The 18475-nt window shown below is 45.0% G+C and overlaps 2 protein-coding genes across 2 annotated transcripts; one reads left to right on the forward strand and one right to left on the reverse strand.

The window, feature by feature from the left end:
- Positions 1-13213: 13213 nt before the first annotated feature.
- LOC4352397 (uncharacterized) lies at positions 13214-14931 on the forward strand. The gene has a single exon (XM_015762924.3). The coding sequence runs from the start codon at positions 13248-13250 to the stop codon at positions 14781-14783; it is 1536 nt and encodes a 511-aa protein (XP_015618410.1). The 5' UTR covers positions 13214-13247; the 3' UTR covers positions 14784-14931.
- A 1779-nt stretch (positions 14932-16710) lies between these two features.
- Positions 16711-17647, reverse strand: LOC4352398 (probable histone H2AXb). The gene is made up of 2 exons (NM_001423556.1): positions 17344-17647; positions 16711-17245 (listed from the first exon to the last, which is right to left on the reverse strand). The coding sequence occupies exons 1-2, from the start codon at positions 17536-17538 to the stop codon at positions 17024-17026; spliced, it is 417 nt and encodes a 138-aa protein (NP_001410485.1). The 5' UTR covers positions 17539-17647; the 3' UTR covers positions 16711-17023.
- Between the last annotated feature and the right edge of the window lie 828 nt (positions 17648-18475).

An 18475-nucleotide genomic window follows, 5' to 3' on the forward strand; every position in this document is an offset into this window, starting at 1 on the left:
CTGAGCTTACTGTTAACATGATTTAATTAACACCTAGAATGTGAATAGAAAGGTTAGAAGCCAAAAGGCAATCTTCTGTGAGCAACTGATCGTACGAACTGTGGTGGTAATGTGAACATCAGATCGAGGCAGCAACATATTCATATGACCCTTTTGAAAATTTCATGCCAACACATTTGTATTTCTATGAAAAGAATGATAATATGGATCAGATGGATTAGGGTTCCAGAACCAATTTCAGCCAGAAATCCTGATTCCTGATCAGGCCGACGTATAAGCCTGAATACAGTCATTACTTTTCCTTGTTTGCAAGCTGCTACTTGTATGACAAGCAGGGTAATATAAATTCACTACACTAAACAGCTAAATTAGTTTGTAGATGGAGCCCGAAATCTGAGGGAAATTTAACTATGTGCAGACAATATGACTGCTCTAATAAATTCAAGGTTGCCAAATGGATTCGTCAAGCTTAACAAAAAGGTGAGCTGCACAAATCTGCACATGAAATTGAGATCTCCATGTATGGCGATCACTATTTTCAATACCGAGAACCTCGCTGTGCATCACTTGCCGCTTCATGGAATGAGGCATCAGTATAACTAACAATTCCTTTCACTAAGGTTTTTTAGAATTCAATGGGTAAAGAATGGCTCACCTTTTGTTTTATAAAATTGACAGTCTTAGGAATGGTTGTAGTGTAGCGCAGCTGTGTCAACTATGTACATGTGTACCAACTACTAATCAAGAGATTGGTATAGGAAAACACATGAGGTCTCCAGTTACAAGACCGGGGGGCAACATTTTGAGAGCTAGGGTTCTTCGGATTGAGCACTTGGGGATTAGCGTTGGCCAAATCTTGAGCTTATTAATCGTGGTGGTTTTTCCACCTAGCTGGCTAGGCGTCACCGACAAGGATCTGTTCGTGTGGATTACCCAAGAAAGTTTGTGAAGGGTTTCCTCATCTCCGCAAGGAAAGAGGTAATCTAGTGAAGCCCAAGCTAATATCTAGGAGTTTGCTTCGTAGAGCAAGCTTCATCGAAGGAAGGTGTGAGTGGTTCATCCTTGGACATTGGTGGTCGGGTGAAAACCCACTAATACTTGGTGGTAGCTTGGAGATTAAAGTTTTCTCCTGGTCATTAGCTTGGAGAGGTTTAGGATCAATCGAGATCCAATTCCTTAGTGCACCTGAACGGAGAGTAGGATAGTTGGATCCAAACTTCAGAAAATAATTGTGTCTCGGTTGTGTTTTCATTCTTTCACTTCATGCAAAAGCTTTTTCGTACATCTTACTCCCAAGTCTCAATCTTGGACAAGTTTGTCCCTTGCACACATCTCTTGAGGCGTGTTGCAGAGGGACCGGAATATCCAGTATTAATCACCGACGTGTCCAGTGGCATGTTCTCGGAGACAAGAACATTCCAACCGAAGACTTCAGTAGTTAGGAACAAATATTCCGGAAAGAGAAGTTTATTTATGCTAGAAGTGTTCTTCAGGACTACACATTCAAACCCCCTTTCACCCTTTGTGTGTGTGCACGCGCTCGCGTGCGTGCGCGTGTGTGTGTGTGGAATGTTCCAAAATTGATGGTCTTGGGGTGGTTGTAATTTAGCGTGGTTTGCCAACTACAGCTAGTTTTGTGATGGTTGTGTTACCCTTGGCACAGATGGTAGTCATGTGACCCGTGTGGTGGGATAAAGGGTCCCCACAAGGCCATAATATGATATAGCGAGGGAGAGTGACATGCATGCATAGGAGTCCCCACTCTTCAAATTAACTTGGGTCGAAAAGTCTATAAGCATGGTGTTTCTTAATTAGCTTTTTGTTAATTGATTGTTTTGGTGCATTGTGGGGTCTAGGTGTCAGTGAGGTGAGTGTATGTAGTGGTTGAGATGCTATTTTGGCTAGGCAATAGGTAACTTAACTATGTGATGCTTAGCACCTATGTAACGATTTGAGCCAAGTCCCCCTCTCTCCAAACAGTCAAGGGGACTTTAGTAGATTGTTGGCAAGGCACACATTCCCTAACTAGTTACTTCCTTTGTATAAAAAATGTAAAGCTTATACTTTGAACACTTCCGTAAAAAAATGTAGGGGACACATATTTCTCAAAGCGCTGCTTATGGTATATTTAGCTTAATTATGGGTTATAAATGCATGTAACTAGAGTAATACTACATTAATTATGGGTATTTCGTAAAAAAAAAACATGTTTTCTTGGTATAAGAACCTACAACTATATACTACCTTACATTTATGTACGGAGGGAGTATGATCTTAGAATGTTAAGAAGTGCATATATTAAAGACGGTACATTTTTTTTTAAAAAAAACTTCACTTAAAATTTTGGGTTAATTGGATTCATGCCACTGCAAAATTGTCATATTAGAAAAATGCCACTATTATTCGCGATATCTGCTAGGTGCCACTGGAACTTTGTAAAATTGGATCCATGCCACCGCCATCACATTTTCCATCCATTGCCGTCACACCCAGTGTGGGACCCACACGTCAGCCACCTGCCGCCCCCGTCGCGCCCCTCCGCTGCCACCACGACGGCGCCGCCGGCATGGAAGAATGGCGCTGCGATGTGAGAAGGAAGAGGCTGTTGCTCATCCACGCGCCATGGCCGCCGGTGGTAGACGCAGCACCGGCAAAGGTCCGACCGGTGAGGAGGAGGGGAAGAAGGTGACGAGGGTGCTGGAGTGGGAAGGGTGCGTGGTGTTGCCGGTGCCGACGGCGACGGCCGACGAGGCGTGGGTGCTGTTGTCGGACTTCCTCGCGTTCCACCGCTGGCACCCGCGCGTCGCCAAGTGCCGCCTCGCCTCGCCGTCAGCGGCGGCGGCGCTGGCCATGTTCGAGACGAGGCGGCAAGGCTGGCGAGGCCGGCGACGCCCAGAAGTTGACGGTGAAGAGGGATACCACAACAGAGAGCACAGTGAGGGTGGCGTCGGGGATAGTGGCCAGAGGGAGCAGCAAGCGACGAGGATGGCGGCCGCCACGCGCAACCCCCACGCCGCCTGCTCCTCGAGACCGCTTGATTTCTACGCCTGCTACCAAGCCGTGCTGTCACATAGCCACGCCACCACGAGCAAATCCGAGATCCTTCTCGTCGGCCACCTCCACGTCTGCTCGGAGACGGAGTGCTGGGAGCATGCTGCTGATGCTTGCCTAGTTGCCTTGCTCGTCCGTTCTGACCATGTGGATCTACAAATTAATCACGGCTCACAGCCATAAGCACAAAATCACAAATTGTACTGCGAGGGCACGCCATGCGGCGACGGGACACCGCCGGACTGGGCGCACGAGATGCTGCTCGAGCACGACGCGGCGCGCCGCTTCTTCCGCTACGAGATGAATGGCAACAGTATGGGCTTCGGCGTCTTCTTCGCCATGTTCCGCGTCATCGTCGTCGTCCCCGACGCCGCCGCCGGCGACGCGCCGGGGTGCGAGCTGCGGTGAGAGTTCGAGGGCGACCCCGTGCGTGGCACGGCCAAGGAGTCCAACACTGGGGTGTGACTGCGATTCGAGAAGGAAGAAGTCGTTGCTCATCCACACGCCATTGCCGTCGAAGAGAGGCGATTGAGGAAGAAGATGGAGCTGACATGTGGTCCCACACTGGGGTGTGATGGTAATGGATGGAAAATGTGACGGCGGTGGCATGGATCCAATTTTATAAAGTTCCAGTGGCACCTAACAGATATCGCAAACAGTAGTGGCATTTTTTTAATTTGACAAAATTGCAGTGGCATGGATCCAATTAACCCTAAAATTTTAGGTAAGGGAAATGAACAATTACAATTATTTTCTTCATACATTCCAAAGGAATAAGTACTCTATATGGTATATACGACGTATGATCATTTGATTTATCACATCCACTGGTCTAATCAGTTCCAAAGGAGAATTCCTACTGATTTTTTTCCCATCAAGTGCAATGTGTGCTGGTGTGCCACACTACGGATTGCAGTTTGGCCGCAAAGCCACATGGCACATGACCATTCATTTATGCATCCACTAAAAAAGAAAGAAAAAAGTCCTCATCTCCCCGATTTAATGTGGCGGAGAATCGATAAGCTTTGGTGCATCTCAGTCGTCCGTTCAATTCCATTTCAAATACACATCCCCACCTACGGTCGAGTCCTAGCACCCACCTTTAGTAGCCGTAACATGTGGTCCTATGTGGATGGTAGGACCCACAGATCAGTGCCATTCCACTGCATAAATCCCAAGCAAAACACATATCATCTTAGCCATTCAAAAAGACTAGCACAAGAAAATGGCGAAGACGAAGCCCCCCTCCCCCCCCCCCAACCACCCCGCCAATGGCAACAGTCATCATGTTGGTGCAGTTAGCAACAACTACAACAGGTTCCACACTGAAGCACCACCAACAAGAGTGGGTGCGGAGGTGGTGGGGCAAGAGAAGCATGACCTGAAGATGGAGAAGCTCAAGGAATTATTTAAGAAGCATACAGGGACTTGGAGATAGACATTATATGTTCTTACAAGAGAAGTAACAATAGTATTCCCATACTGAAATGATAGTGAAGAAATAAATCAATATAAATCGCATTGGCCTAGCACAAACCAACATTGGGCAGGAGGTAAACAACTTCCAGCAGACAGATACCGGAACCTCCTAACTAATTATTCTAGGAGCAATAACAATTGTATATAGAAAAAAAAATACTTGGATAAAATTGTTGCGAAGTTCCTACCAGAATATCAACTCAATCCATTACTTCCATAGAAGGTATCTCCTTCTCAAACCCTCATTGCAGCACCATTCTCAAATGATCTCCAACAACCCGTTGTATGGTTACTCCCCTGACCTGCATTTTATTTGCTACTCTTGACATTCTCAATGTACTCAACAGTCCTCTCACCATGTTTACCCTTTTCACCATCCATAACATCATTATTTTCCATTGTTAACTACTCTAAGCTCATCAACACTATCAAATGGTGCATAAGCAACAATCTAAGCTGCCCTTCCACACGTGGAAAGTGAAGGGTAGCTTTGTGGGTACCTGTGGCATTACCAATCGCCCCTCGTGTCAATCTAACACGATGTGCTTCCCTTTCCTTCGCATTGTTGTTGGTAGAGGTGGTCGTGGCTCCTCTGCCAACCTTCTCTTCTCACATATATGAAGGAGCTTTGACTCTGGCTCTGAGATCTCACGCAATAAGATCTCCATCGCAACATGGCCAGCACTGCTTTCAATACCAAGAACTTCACTGCACATCACTTGTCGCATCGTGGAATTCGGCATCATGGATCTTGTAAGCTTCTCTTCTTTGGAACTAGAAAATTATATCGCTTTGCCTCTGTTGGGGCTGTGATTTGAGTAGGAATGAGATGAGAGGTACGGTGTGTCTAGTTATATAAGAAGGTGCATGTGGTACTATTTATGTAGTAACCAACAATTCTTTTCACCAAGTTTGTTAGTATCCAATGGGTAAAGAACGACTCATATTTTCTTTCAAAATTGATGCTCTTGGGGTAGTTGCAATTTAGCGCGGTGTGCAGTGTGCCATGGTTACCCTTTGCATGATCCTCGACATCTTTTTTGCCTCCTTTAAGCTCATCAACACTATCAGATGGGTGCAGACAGGACAATCTAAGCCGCCCATCCACGCGAGATGCATGGAGAGTGAAGGGTAGCTTTGTGGGTACCTGTGACATTATTAATCGCCCATCATAGCGGTCTAAAACTATGTGCTTCCCTCTCCATGGCATTGCTGGTGGTAGAGGCGGTCGTGACTCCTTTGCCAACCTTCTCTTCTTATGTATATCTAGAAGATTTGACTCTGGCTCTGAGACCTCATGCGGTAAGATATCCATGGTGACATGACTGCGGCCACTTTTAAAACCAAGAACCTCACTGCACATCGCTTGCCGCATCATGGAATGAGGCATCACAAAGCTTGTAAACTTCTCTTCTTTGAAACAAAAAAAACTAGAGCTCTTTGCCTCCTAGGATTGTGATTTGAGTTGGAATGAGCTGAGAGGTAAGGTGTGTCTAGCTATATAACAAGGTGCGTGTGGTACTGTTTAGTAACTGACAAATCTTTTCACCAGGTTTGTTAGTATCCAATGGGTAAAGAACGGCTCAGATTTTCTTCCAAAATTGACGGTGTAGGAGAAGTTGTAGTTTAGCGCAGTTGTGCCAACTATAGCTAGTTGTGCTCAACTACCGCTATGTCTACGTTACCTTGGTAGTTCATAGTCATGTGACCTTAGTGTTTAAGACCAGACAAAGTGTTCCCACAATACAGTGACGAAGAGTTATAGTAGTGCATGCATAGTAGCATCCGCACACTTTAAATTATATAACTTTGGTTGAAGTTGATAAACTTGGTGTTTCTTAATTTGTTCTTTTTATAGCTTGATGATAGGTTTGAATGCATTGCAGGGTCACTGCACATCGCTTACGTCATCATGGAATGAGGCATCACAAAGTATGTGAGCTTCTCTTCTTTGGAACAAGAAAACTAGAGTTCTTTACCTCCTTTGTTGGGATTGTGATTTTGAGTATGAATAAGTTGAGAGGTATGGTGTGTCTAGCTATATAACAAGGTGCAAGTTCTGCAAGCATGGTACTATTTAGTAACTGACAGTTCTTTTCATCAAGTTTGTTAGTATCCAATGGGTAAAGAACAGCTCATATTTTATTCCAAAATTGACGGTCTTGGTGATGTTGTAATTTACCGCAGTTGTGGCAACTATAGCTAGTTGTGATTAGCTACCTCTAATACGGCTATGTTACATATGGTTGTTCATAGTCATGTGAACTTAGTGTGTACTACCAGAAGAAATGTCCCTAGTGAGAGAAAGTTAGTGGTGCATGCATAGTAGCATGCGCACACTTCAAATTAACTTGGGTTGGAAGTCGATACTTTCTTAATTTGCTTTTTATAGCTAGCTTATTCTTTTGAATTCCTTGTGGGTTCTAGGTGTCAGCAAGGTGGGTGTATGTCGTTGTTGAGATGCCATTGGTTAGCCGTTGGGCAATTTATATATGCAATGATTGGCACCTAAAAATGATTTAATCCAGAACCCCCTTCCAAACAATCGACAGGGCTTTGGTAGGTTTTTAGCAAGGGACACATTCTCTAACTAGTTACTCCCTTCAGTATAAAGATGTCAAGCTTGTGCTTTGAACACTTTTGAAAAAAATGTAAGGGACACATATTTCTCAAAGCACTTTTTATGGGATTATTAGCCTTAAAACCCCATTTTTATAGGTTATAAATGCATGTACTGGAGTAGAATACATTAATTATGGGTATTTAGTAAAATAAACAAGTTTCCTTGGTATAAAAACCTGTAAACTATATACCTTACATTTTTTTTATACATAGGGAATATGATCTTAGAGCATCTTTGTAACAATCCCCCAACAATCTGTTGCCAATAAGGTGGTATTGGAGTTACCGCAATATCACTTTTTGGATTAATTGGGAAGTTGTTTTTGCAGTTCACTGATACCCCATCCCCAATATATAGCCTAGAGAACGTTGAATGGGAATATGTGTGTTATTTGCTCCCCTTCAACCAGGTTCACTTTTAATAATGATCTGGAAGAGCAAGTGCACAAAGCAAATTTAAGGTCTTCCTCTCGTTATTATTAACGGGTTGATTGAATGCTCAGGACATATTTTCCTTATGATTTTAAAGACAAGATGCGAGTGATCAAGGTCCTAGAAACGTAAGTTGCCAACAAAGGAAAAACCACCCTCTTACATATATGATTTGAAAGAAACATGAAGCATTGCATACTAATTTAGGAAGCATAGAGGGACTCAAGAGAGAAACTTTATTTGTTCTTACAAGAGAAGTTACAATTTCATTCCCATATAAACCTGGAGAAGAAATAAATTGATATAAATTTATCATGGCCTCGCACAAAACAAAATTGGACAGGAGGCATACACACTTCCGACAAATAGATGCTGGAACCTCCTAACTTACTATTATAGAATCAATACAACTGAATGTAAGGGGGCAGTATTTTGATAAACCTACTGCAACACTCCTACCAGAACATCAACTTCATTACTCCCACAAAAGGTATCTCTTTCTCAAATCCTCCATGCAACACCATTCCCAGATGATCTCCCACAACCCGTCAAGTTATTCCCCTCACCCACTTTTGCTTTGCTACTGATGTACTCAACATTCTTCTCACCATGGTTACCCTTTGCATGATCCTCGACATCTTTTTTGCCATTGCTAGCTACTTTAAGCTCATCAACACTATCAGATGGGTGCATACAAGACAATCTAAGCCGCCCATCCACGCGAGATGCATGGAGAGTGAAGGGTAGCTTTGTGGGTACCTGTGACATTATCAGTCGCCCATCATAGCGGTCTAAGACTATGCGCTTCCCTCTCCATGGCATTGCTGGTGGTAGAGGCGGTCGTGACTCCTTTGCCAACCTTCTCTTCTCATTTATATCTAGAAGATTTGACTCTGGCTCTGAGACCTCATGCGGTAAGATATCCATGGTGACATGACTGCCACCACTTTCAAAACCAAGAACCTCACTGCACATCGCTTGCCGCATCATGGAATGAGGCATCACAAAGCTTGTAAACTTCTCTTCTTTGAAATGAAAAAACTAGAGCTCTTTGCCTCCTAGGATTGTGATTTGAGTTGGAATGTGCTGAGAGGTAAGGTGTGTCTAGCTATATAACAAGGTGTGTGTGGTACTGTTTAGTAACTGACAAATCTTTTCACCAGGTTTGTTAGTATCCAATGGGTAAAGAACGACTCACATTTTCTTCCAAAATTGACGGTGTAGGAGAAGTTGTAGTTTAGTGCAGTTATGCCAACTATAGCTAGTTGTGCTCAACTACCGCTATGTCTACGTTACCTTGGTAGTTCATAGTCATGTGACCTTAGTGTGTATGGCTAGATGAAGTGTCCGCGCAATACAGTGAGGGAGAGTTAGTAGTGCATGCATAGTTAGCGTGCACACACCTCAAATCAACTTGGGTTGAAGTCGATAAACATGGTATTTCAATTTGTGTTTTTTTATAGCTTGATGATTGTTTTGAATGCATTGTGTGGTCTAGGTGCCAATGAGGTAAGTGTATGTTGTGATCAAGATGCCATTCGCTAGCCATTGAGTAGCTTACCTAGCTATGTGATGATTAGCACCTAGCTATGAGAGAGCCGAGTAATGTGAGGATTCTTAGGATATCAGCTAAATCCTAGTGATTAGGATCCAAAGCCCATTCCAAACATTCACACTTAACATATACAAGATTGATCCTTGGATGGTGCAAAATCCCTCTTAAACTTATGCTCAATTAGCTAATTTTTCCTATATTCACGAAAAATATAGCTTTATGATCAAATCCATATGCGACAAATCCTAGAAGATGAGTGTGCTAAATACTATTTAGAGAAGATGGAGGACAGACACATAACAAAAGTTGCACACAATAATTTCAAAAGGATTACTATATATATATGTCATGTTTGGTTGGATGTTACACTTTGTAATGCCATAGTTTCTTAGGTGAGTATTTGGTTCATGCTACACTCTGGCTCACATAGACCCATTGTTTTGCCAAACATTGCCTTGCTAAATAGCCACACTTGTGGCAAATTGAGGATGCCATCCAAATATGCCTTAGAGCCCAATGCTACCACTTTATAGTGAAATAAGCCCTTGATGTTTTAACTCGTGGTGCCCACGAATATTACGCATGCGATGATGTGCTTTCAATAGAAACTTAGTGAGATCTAGTGTAAAGCATGTATTAAATGCATGTTCTCTAACTATAGTTACTATCTATGATCTCCGGTGTTAAGAAGAGCATGTATTGAAGATAAACCCCTTCTTTAAAAAAAACTATCTTTATGCAATTATCCATTGTAACTTCTTTTTCATAAATTCCATATGATGAATATTTTGCAATGGAGTGTTATCCTTTGATTTACTGCATTCACTGATATTGAACATTCCGCATGAGAATTCCTGGATTGAAGTTCCTTTTTTTCAACACCACATTATTCATCACAGAAAATAAATAATTGAAAATTCATCATCTCCTAGATTTAGTTTGGATTCCATCACTATTTTCAATACCGAGAACCCACTGCACATCACTTGCCGCAATCATGGAATGAAGCATCACAAAACCAATAAGCTTCTCTTCTATGGAGCAAGAAAACTAGAGTTCTTTGCTTCCTTTGTTCGGGTTGTGATTAGAGTAGGAATGAGCTGAGAGGTGTGTCTAGCTATATAACAAGGTGCAACTTGTGCCAGTGTGGTACTATTAAGTAGCCAAGATTTCCTTTTGTGTTATCATCCAATGGGTACAGAATAGCTTAACTTTTGTGCTTGCCTACCATTAAGATGGTTGCATGACCCATGGCAATTGATAGTCACGTGAACCTAATGTGTGGGTTGGGATGAAGTGTCCCCACAATATAGTGAGGGAGAGTGGCATACATAATCGTTACTAGTGCATGCATAGGAGCCTGCACTTCAAATTAATGTTGGGTTGGAAGTCTATAAACATTGTATTTCTTAATTAGCTTTTTTAGCTAGTTGTTTTGAATTTATTGTGAGGTTTAGGTGTCAATGTAGCATATGTATGTTTTTTTTACTAGGTAGCAAATGTATGTGGTGGTCAAGATGTCACTAGGTATCCATTGGGCCACTTACGTAGTACCTATCTATGAGCGAGCCAAGTAATGTGAGACTTCTTACGATGTTAGCCCCCAATCCTAATGATTTGGAATCAGAAGTGTCATTTCCAAACAATCATACTTGTCCCCAAAGAGATTAAACCTTAGATATTAATTGTGCACAATCCCTCTTAAACTGACACTCAATTTACCATGCAAGTGTCATTGATACACAATTTACCATACAAGTGTCTTTCACAGTCAATTTTTTCATTCAAGTGTCCTTCATAGTCAACTTTTCATGCAAGTGTCTTTGAACATTTAGAGTTTAAATCATAATCCAACTAGTCTAAATTAGAAAGAAATACAACTTAATTTATGAGAACAATGTGTGTGTGTATCGTATGCCGGAATTTGGAATGAATGGTCATGCAAATATTCACCAACTATGGATGAGGATTTACTAATAGGATTGTTGCATGAAAAAGATGTATCTCTCCTCTTGTGTTGGTGTATTTTAAACTTGTCTTCTCGCTATCATGCATTTGTCAGTACGCCATTACTCATTTGTACTTTGTTGAACATATTATTTCTACTATTACTTCCTCCATTCCAAAAATCTTGACGCTTGGTTTCTAAGCCAAATTAGCTTCATGTTAAAATGACCAAATTACAAATAACTATTTGATTCAATTATCATTTCATTGAGTACTGCACTCAGCATGTTACTACGGAGTACTCTCTCCATCCCAAAATAAGCGCAACCATGAGTTTTCGTATCTAACTTTAATTGTCCGTCTTAATTGATTTTTTTTTGAAAAAACTAAAAACATAAGTCATGCATAAAGTACTATTCATGTTTAAAATAATACATTCTTTCAAAGCTCATTGTCAGACGATTTGATGGAATATAGAAATGGTCACACTTTTCAATCAAACTAGATGAATACCCCATCGTGTTGCTGCGGGGAATTAAGTTACATAATATGTACAAATATGATGCAATATGATTATTAAAACTAAAACAAATTGATACATGAATTTTGATCCTATAAATAATTGAGATTGCATGGTGTTATAAGAGAAGAAAGAAGAGAAAATTTGAACTATAGATCTATCATTCAATGGCTAGAAATAGTTAGAGTGATGCGGCTTAATGAGAGAAGAGAGAAATAGCAATAACTACACTTAGTGAGGATGGATTATATACTTATAAGTATATAGGATTTTCTATAATCCAAAGGCACCTTTTGTGGGACATTAGGAGAGGATTAAAACGACTCATTTTTTTTAGGAAGAGGAAGTATCATACAAAACTCCCGCAGCAATACGTGGGGTTTCATCTTAAAAATTGCAAAGAAGAATTTGAGGAATTTAACTATTTGCAACTTTTAGGTTTGGCAATTATCCAAATGCTCTTATTAGATTTGCACTTAATTTTTTGCCCCTCTAAACCACGTGGTCCCTTAACTATGTCACTTTTACCCACGTGGCATGCCAACGTGGCAAACTTGGGTGAAAAATGTTGTGGGACCTACTCATCAGTCTCTCACTCCCTCTCATCTTCCCCGCGTTCGCAGCCTTCATCGTCGCGGGCTCGCCGCCGCCGCCCCGCCCTTATTCTCCACCACGTGGCCGCTGCTGCCCCATCAATGTCGGCACCGTCCCGCGGCCGACCACCGCCAGGCACTGCCCCACCGACGGCGTGTTGCGGCAGGCGGTGAATCAAAGCGCCAGCACCCACGTGCGCCACCAATTTCCTCCGCCGCTCGCCGCGGGCTTCGCCGCTGCCTCAGTCCCCCCCTCCTCCCCTTCGACGACCCCTGCCCCTGCCCTTTTCCACCCTGTTGCCCTCCACCTCTGTCGCCGTCGCCGAGGTTCTAGCTCCACCGCACGCGCCCGGCAATGGGGGCCCTGGCGTTAGATGCAAGGTGGTGTCGGCGGTGGTCAGCCGCGAGGCGGCACCAACGTCGATGAGGCGGCGGCGGCCGCTCGGTGGAAAAGAGGGGAGGCGGCGGCGAGCCCATGACGATGGGGTTGTGAATGCAGGAGAGAGATGAGTGGGTCTCACAATGTTTTTCACCCGAGTTTGCCACGCTGGCATGCCACATGGACAAAAGTGACAAATAGTTAAGAGACAAGCTCTTTAGAGGGGCAAAAAAAATTAACTGCAAACCTAAAAAGAGCATTTAGATAATTACCAAACCTAAAATGACAAATAGATAAATTCCCCAAAGAATTCCGTCCATTTGGCTGCAGATTGCATTTGGCTGCACTGCCACGTGGCGTGGCGCCATTCGTTGACGCATCAACAAAAAGAGAATAATAAAAAAATTTCTCACGTCCCCAATTTAATGCGGCGCGGAACGCGATAAGCCAGTTGTGAATCTCAACCGTCCATTCGATGCCATTTCAAATTCTCTCCCCTCACCAACGGTCGCGCCCCCGTACCCAGCCACCCACCTTGAATAGCCACTGACTTGCGGGCCCACGTAAAGCGTGGGACCCACATGTCAGTGACACGACCCCGCCGCATAAATCCGCGCCGAAACCCGCATCATTTCAACCACTCGAAAACCCTAGCAAAAAAAAAGCCCAATGGCCAAGAAGAAATCCTCCGCCGCCGCCGCCGCCGCCGCCGCCAACGGCAACGGCCACCACGCCGCCGCCGACGGCATCGTCGTCAACGGCAACGGGTTCCACGCGGAGGCGATGGAGGTGGAGAAGCAGGGGGGCGACCAGAAGGCGGAGAAGCTCAAGGCCCTCAACTCCATCCTCCTCAAGGAGGCAGCGGACCGGCGGGGGCAGGTGGCGGCGCTCACCAGCCGCCTCGACGAGCTCTCCGCGGACGACGCGGCGCTGGCCGCCGCCGAGCGCGCCGTGGCGCAGGCCGCGCTCGCGGCGCCCCTCCGCGCCGCCGCCGACGAGGTCTCCGCGCTCCGCGCCCGCCTCGCCGCCGTCGAGGGCTCCCTCCGGTCCGCCGAATCGAGAGGGGCGTCCGAGGCGGCCGCCAAGGACGAGGCCAACGCGCGCCTCGAGGCCGTCGCCGAGGAGAAGGGCCATGTCCTGAAGCTTCTCCGCGCGAAGGAGGCGGAGGTGGCGTCCGTGTCCCACAAGGTCTCGAAATTGGAGGCCATGGTGGCGCAGCTGGAGAGGAACAACTCCGCGCTGTTCGGTGAGAAGGATGAACTGGCGAAGCAATTGGAGGTCACGAAGGAGGAGATTCGGATGGTGTCAGACCAGAAGGCCGCGGTGGAGAGGAGTTTGGGCGAGCTCAAGAACACGGCGCAGGCGGACCAGATTGAAATGGAGGAGAAAGTGAAGGCGAAAGTGGAGGAATTGAAGGTGTTGGGTGCCAAGAAGGCGGAGATGGATGCGAGGGTGGTGTCTTTGGAGGCGGAGCTCAAAGCTGCTGTGGCTAAGAGAGGGGAATTGGAGGCTGATGCCGTGGCGAAGAAGGGGGAATTCGATATGGTGAAGGGCAAAAACGATAGGCTTCGTTCGGAGGTCGCGACAGCAGTGAAGAAGCATCGCGCATCTGAGGCAGAGGTTGAGAGGCTCTGCGCGGAATTGGGCGTGCTGACAAAGGAGAAGGAGGCAGCTGCCAAGGCGTTTGATGCTGAGAAGGCGGGTATCATGAGGGAATTTGGGGAGCTCAAGCAGAAGGTGGAGGAAATCCAGGCCAGCAAGGGAGCGGCCGAGGAAGCAGGGCGTGAGAAGGACGCTCAAGCTGTTAAGCTCAGAAATGAATTGAAGGAGCTCCATGTCTCCATGTCGCAGCTCCAAGCATCCTGTGATGAGCTCGATACGAAGCGCTCGCTCCTGAATGATGAGAAGAATTCTGTTCAGGAGGCACTGGATGCTGAGAAGGCTGAAGCGTGCAAGCTGAAGTCGAAAATTGAGGCTATTGAGAACTGCAATGTTGAGAAGGACGGTGAGATTGGGAAGCTGAAGGTGGCACTGATGGAAAAGAGGGAGAAGATCGATGTTCTAATCAAGGACATCGAGCAGCTGAATCTCGAAGTGGCTGAGGCACATAGGAAGAGGAAGGGTGGCATTTGGGCTTGGCTATATGCGGCTACGACTACCATGGTGGCTGCCATCTCCTTCATCTATGCCACCAAGTCCCGGTGAAGGACTTACACTTTTCTTTTTGCTATGTTCCGTTTTCTGTTTACATGCTTATCAGTATGCAACTCGATATGATAAGGTTGCTATCTCGCTGAATTACTCTATGATGGTGATTGGCTGCCACTATGCAATGAAGTGAAACTTTTGCTTATGTTCTGATGTGTGTGTGCTGTGTTCTTTGTTCCTGTTCATCTGGGGTGCATTTTATCTTTGAGAGATCGTTTCCGTTGTGTAGTTTACTGGATTGCCTTTGTGGAATTATTAATATACACGCGACAATAAATTGAAGTAGGCTTTTCTCCTTTAATAGCTACTATAGTTACTGTCGTCCACTTGTCCTGCATCCATGTTCGTATGGTAGAATCATCTGAGTGTCGTCAAAGATGGTTTTGTTTCTCATTAGGTAATGCTTAAAGAATAGTTACTGCATTGCATACAGATTGTAAAGAATGCCAAATACGGGACAAGTTAGTGATGAACTGTCTCTCTGCTTTTTAGAGTATTACAGACTATGTGCCTCTTTTCTGTTTTTATTATTGACCATTACTAGTTTACCGGCATAATGAATTAAGCTATCCAGAGGTATATGACACACGGTATCTCTTTGTCAATGAGTTGCCATGTGATTATTTACTCCTTGCTTAGTTGGATGCATGAAACTGGTTGCTGCTGGAATTTCCAACCAAATTACCGGTTTAATTCAACCAGCAAGGTATAGACCTGTACAGACAAAATACAATTTAAAACCTCTAAAAAGAGAATATGGTCTTAAAATGGTAGAATGAGAATGAGGTATCTTGCAATGGTAGTCAGATGTTCAACCTCCAGAACAAAATTTACTTTGCCTTTATGCACTGTGCAGTGAAGTGGAGTTCTGCTTACATTCTGCTATTCGTTGTATTCTTGATTTAACTGTAAGATTCTATGGTATTAATTGATCTCTACAATGTTGAGTAGTGTCTGCCTATGAAGGACATTCAGAAAATTAATCTGTAACAAGATTTTTAGGTTCGACTTGTGCTAACTTCTTGGATTCTAGGTTTGATACAAGTGTTATCAATACTGTACTGCTGTGTACTAGGGTTCATGAAAGTAGCTCCAAAGAATCTTCAGCACTCAATTGTTTAATCTGACTTGATCTGCATTGGTGCATCTAATTGTTCATGCTTGAACTATGAAGTTCACATCGCCAGGTTGTATTGTTGTGATGCTTACAGAACAGTTCCTACTAATACAAAGTAACAAAGATAGTTCAATTAAATGACAATGGGAGTACAATGTACAGTTATTGCCTCTCAGTCAGGTGTATTCATCAACATAAGTGTGGCTTTCACTTTGAACCTGTATTGTGTTTCTGAAAAGATGAATTCTTCTTTTAATATAATAACTGGTACTCAGTAGTACTGTGCAAAACCTGGTACTCAGTAGTTTAAATAATTTAACCACGGAGAGAGTACTATATGCCGATCTTCTGATAATGGTAAACGAGCTTCTGATTTTTGGGACGGAGGGAGTACGGCAGTTAGGTCTGTCAGAACAACAAACTGAGAATTACAGAAGATCCAGACCAACAAACTGATCATTCACGTTCACCTAGTGAACCAATGTTCAGGACTACAAAAGTTTCAGATTCTCTCCAAGTACTCCTACTTTAAAGCGCAAGAATATCCCCCATTCTTCCCTAATTTATTGGCGTAAAAGACTAATCTGATTTCTCCATCCTCAACAGTTGAAAGAACCAACTAGTAGACCACAAGAGAATGCAATCCGTTGGCCGCTTCAGAAATGCAGAATCCTGAACTGATGAACACAATGGTATCTCACAGGCTAACACCAAGAATTTTCAGGCCGCATCATCACATTGCCAAACCAAGATATTCAGAAACCTAGACTCAAGACCCATGTACTTTGAACCAATTGACACAGATTTACCCAAACAATGGAAAATTTTCAGATTGCAATATTCTCATCTCAACAACCACCAAAAGTTCAGATGAATAACTTTCCAAATGCAGATAGCTATCAGGGCGTAGAAACGAGCATTCATTCATATATTCCATTCCATTCCAACAAGATTTCTCAAGCACCAAACCCATCACACCATCATCCAACCGTTCATCAAAACCTAACCTAACAACCTACAAAGGATGGATATTACTAAGATGGGAGGGGGAAAAGAATCGGATCAAAGAACAGGGAGCAACAAGGTTCTTGATTCCGAGTAGCGGACCCAAGAGGGGATCCTAGAACTCCTGGGAGGCGGATCCGATGTCGGCCTTGTCCTTGCCGCCCTTCTTGGGGAGCAGCGTCTGGTGGATGTTGGGCAGCACGCCGCCGGCGGCGATGGTGACGGCGCCGAGCAGCCTGCTCAGCTCCTCGTCGTTGCGCACCGCCAGCTGGATGTGCCTCGGCACGATCCGGTTCTTCTTGTTGTCCCTCGCCGCGTTCCCCGCCAGCTCCAGCACCTGCGCCCAATCACAAACCCCCCATGAGATTAAACCCAAATCCCCAAGCGGCGCGCGGCGGCGGCGAAGGGGGCGGAAGAGGGAGATGGTGAGGTTACCTCGGCGGCGAGGTACTCGAGGACGGCGGAGAGGTAGACGGGGGCGCCGGCGCCGACGCGCTCGGCGTACTTGCCGGCCTTGAGGTACCTGGCGATGCGGCCGACGGGGAACTGGAGGCCGGCCTTGGACGACCGCGACACCGACTTGGAGCCCTTCGACTTCCCCCTCCCGCCGCCGCCGCCCGCGGAACTCATCTCCTCTACCTGAATCGACGGAAACGGCGCCCTTGTTCGCCTGGTCACTCGCCGGAGAGATCGCCGGAGCAGTCGCCGCGGTGGTGGTGGGAACTACTGGTGTTTCGATGAGGAGAGGAAGGCGAGGCGGCGCGGAGGAGTTATATAGAAGGGACGGAGGCGCGTGATTGGTGGAGGCGTCGGCGCCGCGGATCGATGACGTGGAGGATTCCTGAGCTGTTGGATTGGGAAGGTGTGGGGTTGGAACGGACGGCCGGGATCGCGCGTGGAGGAGGCGAAACATTTCGGGTTCGCGCGGGGGTGGGATTTGGAGGGAATTGGGAATTTTGGAGGGGAGATTAGCGGGGGGAATTCGCTGCACGCGCTCGTCGCCTCGGCGTACGCGTGGAGCGGTGGAGGTGGGGGCCCAGTAGCTGACCTGTGGGCCCAGTTTCTCTACCTCGGCGAGTGAGACCCCACATGTCAGTGTTTAAGGATATGGACCACCTGTCAGCCGGTCCATACGAAAAACGAGAGAGTGAAATTGTGAGGCTGGTGGGCCATTTTGGGCTTTTTGGGCCGAAATTTTGGGATGATTACATTTCATTCCATCGGTACGAAAAACAACAACATAATTACATTTGATGTTTTCTCAAGACAAAAAAAATTGCAAAAGAGATTTACTCTACTTCTATTTTCAATGTTTTGATGCCTGCGCTACCACGCCAGTATATTTGGACCAAGTAAACCTACTATGTCAGTAGAAACCACTTTTTCTAACCACCAAAAAAGTCCAATATAGCAAATTTGTCCCATTTTTTAAGTTATATCAAAAGAGGCGTTATACTTAATTTTGTGGTTGAGGGGTACGATTTGACCAAAGGCAAGAGATAAAGGAGGTAAAATAGATTTATTCCAATTTTCGGATAATTTGGGCTTGTTGGGCCGAAATTTTAGG

The sequence above is a fragment of the Oryza sativa genome, chromosome 12 (genome assembly GCF_034140825.1).
Source record: "Oryza sativa Japonica Group chromosome 12, ASM3414082v1".
In the NCBI taxonomy this organism is placed as follows: domain Eukaryota; kingdom Viridiplantae; phylum Streptophyta; class Magnoliopsida; order Poales; family Poaceae; genus Oryza; species Oryza sativa.

Bases quoted from the DNA above. Each gene is read 5' to 3' on its own strand.
- LOC4352397 (XM_015762924.3), top strand. From the start codon at position 13,248: ATGGCCAAGAAGAAATCCTCCGCCGCCGCCGCCGCCGCCGCCGCCAAC.
- LOC4352398 (NM_001423556.1), bottom strand. From the start codon at position 17,538: ATGAGTTCCGCGGGCGGCGGCGGCGGGAGGGGGAAGTCGAAGGGCTCC. The intron at 17,246-17,343 runs GTAACCTCACCA...GATTGGGCGCAG, and splicing joins TCGAGTACCTCGCCGCCGAG to GTGCTGGAGCTGGCGGGGAA.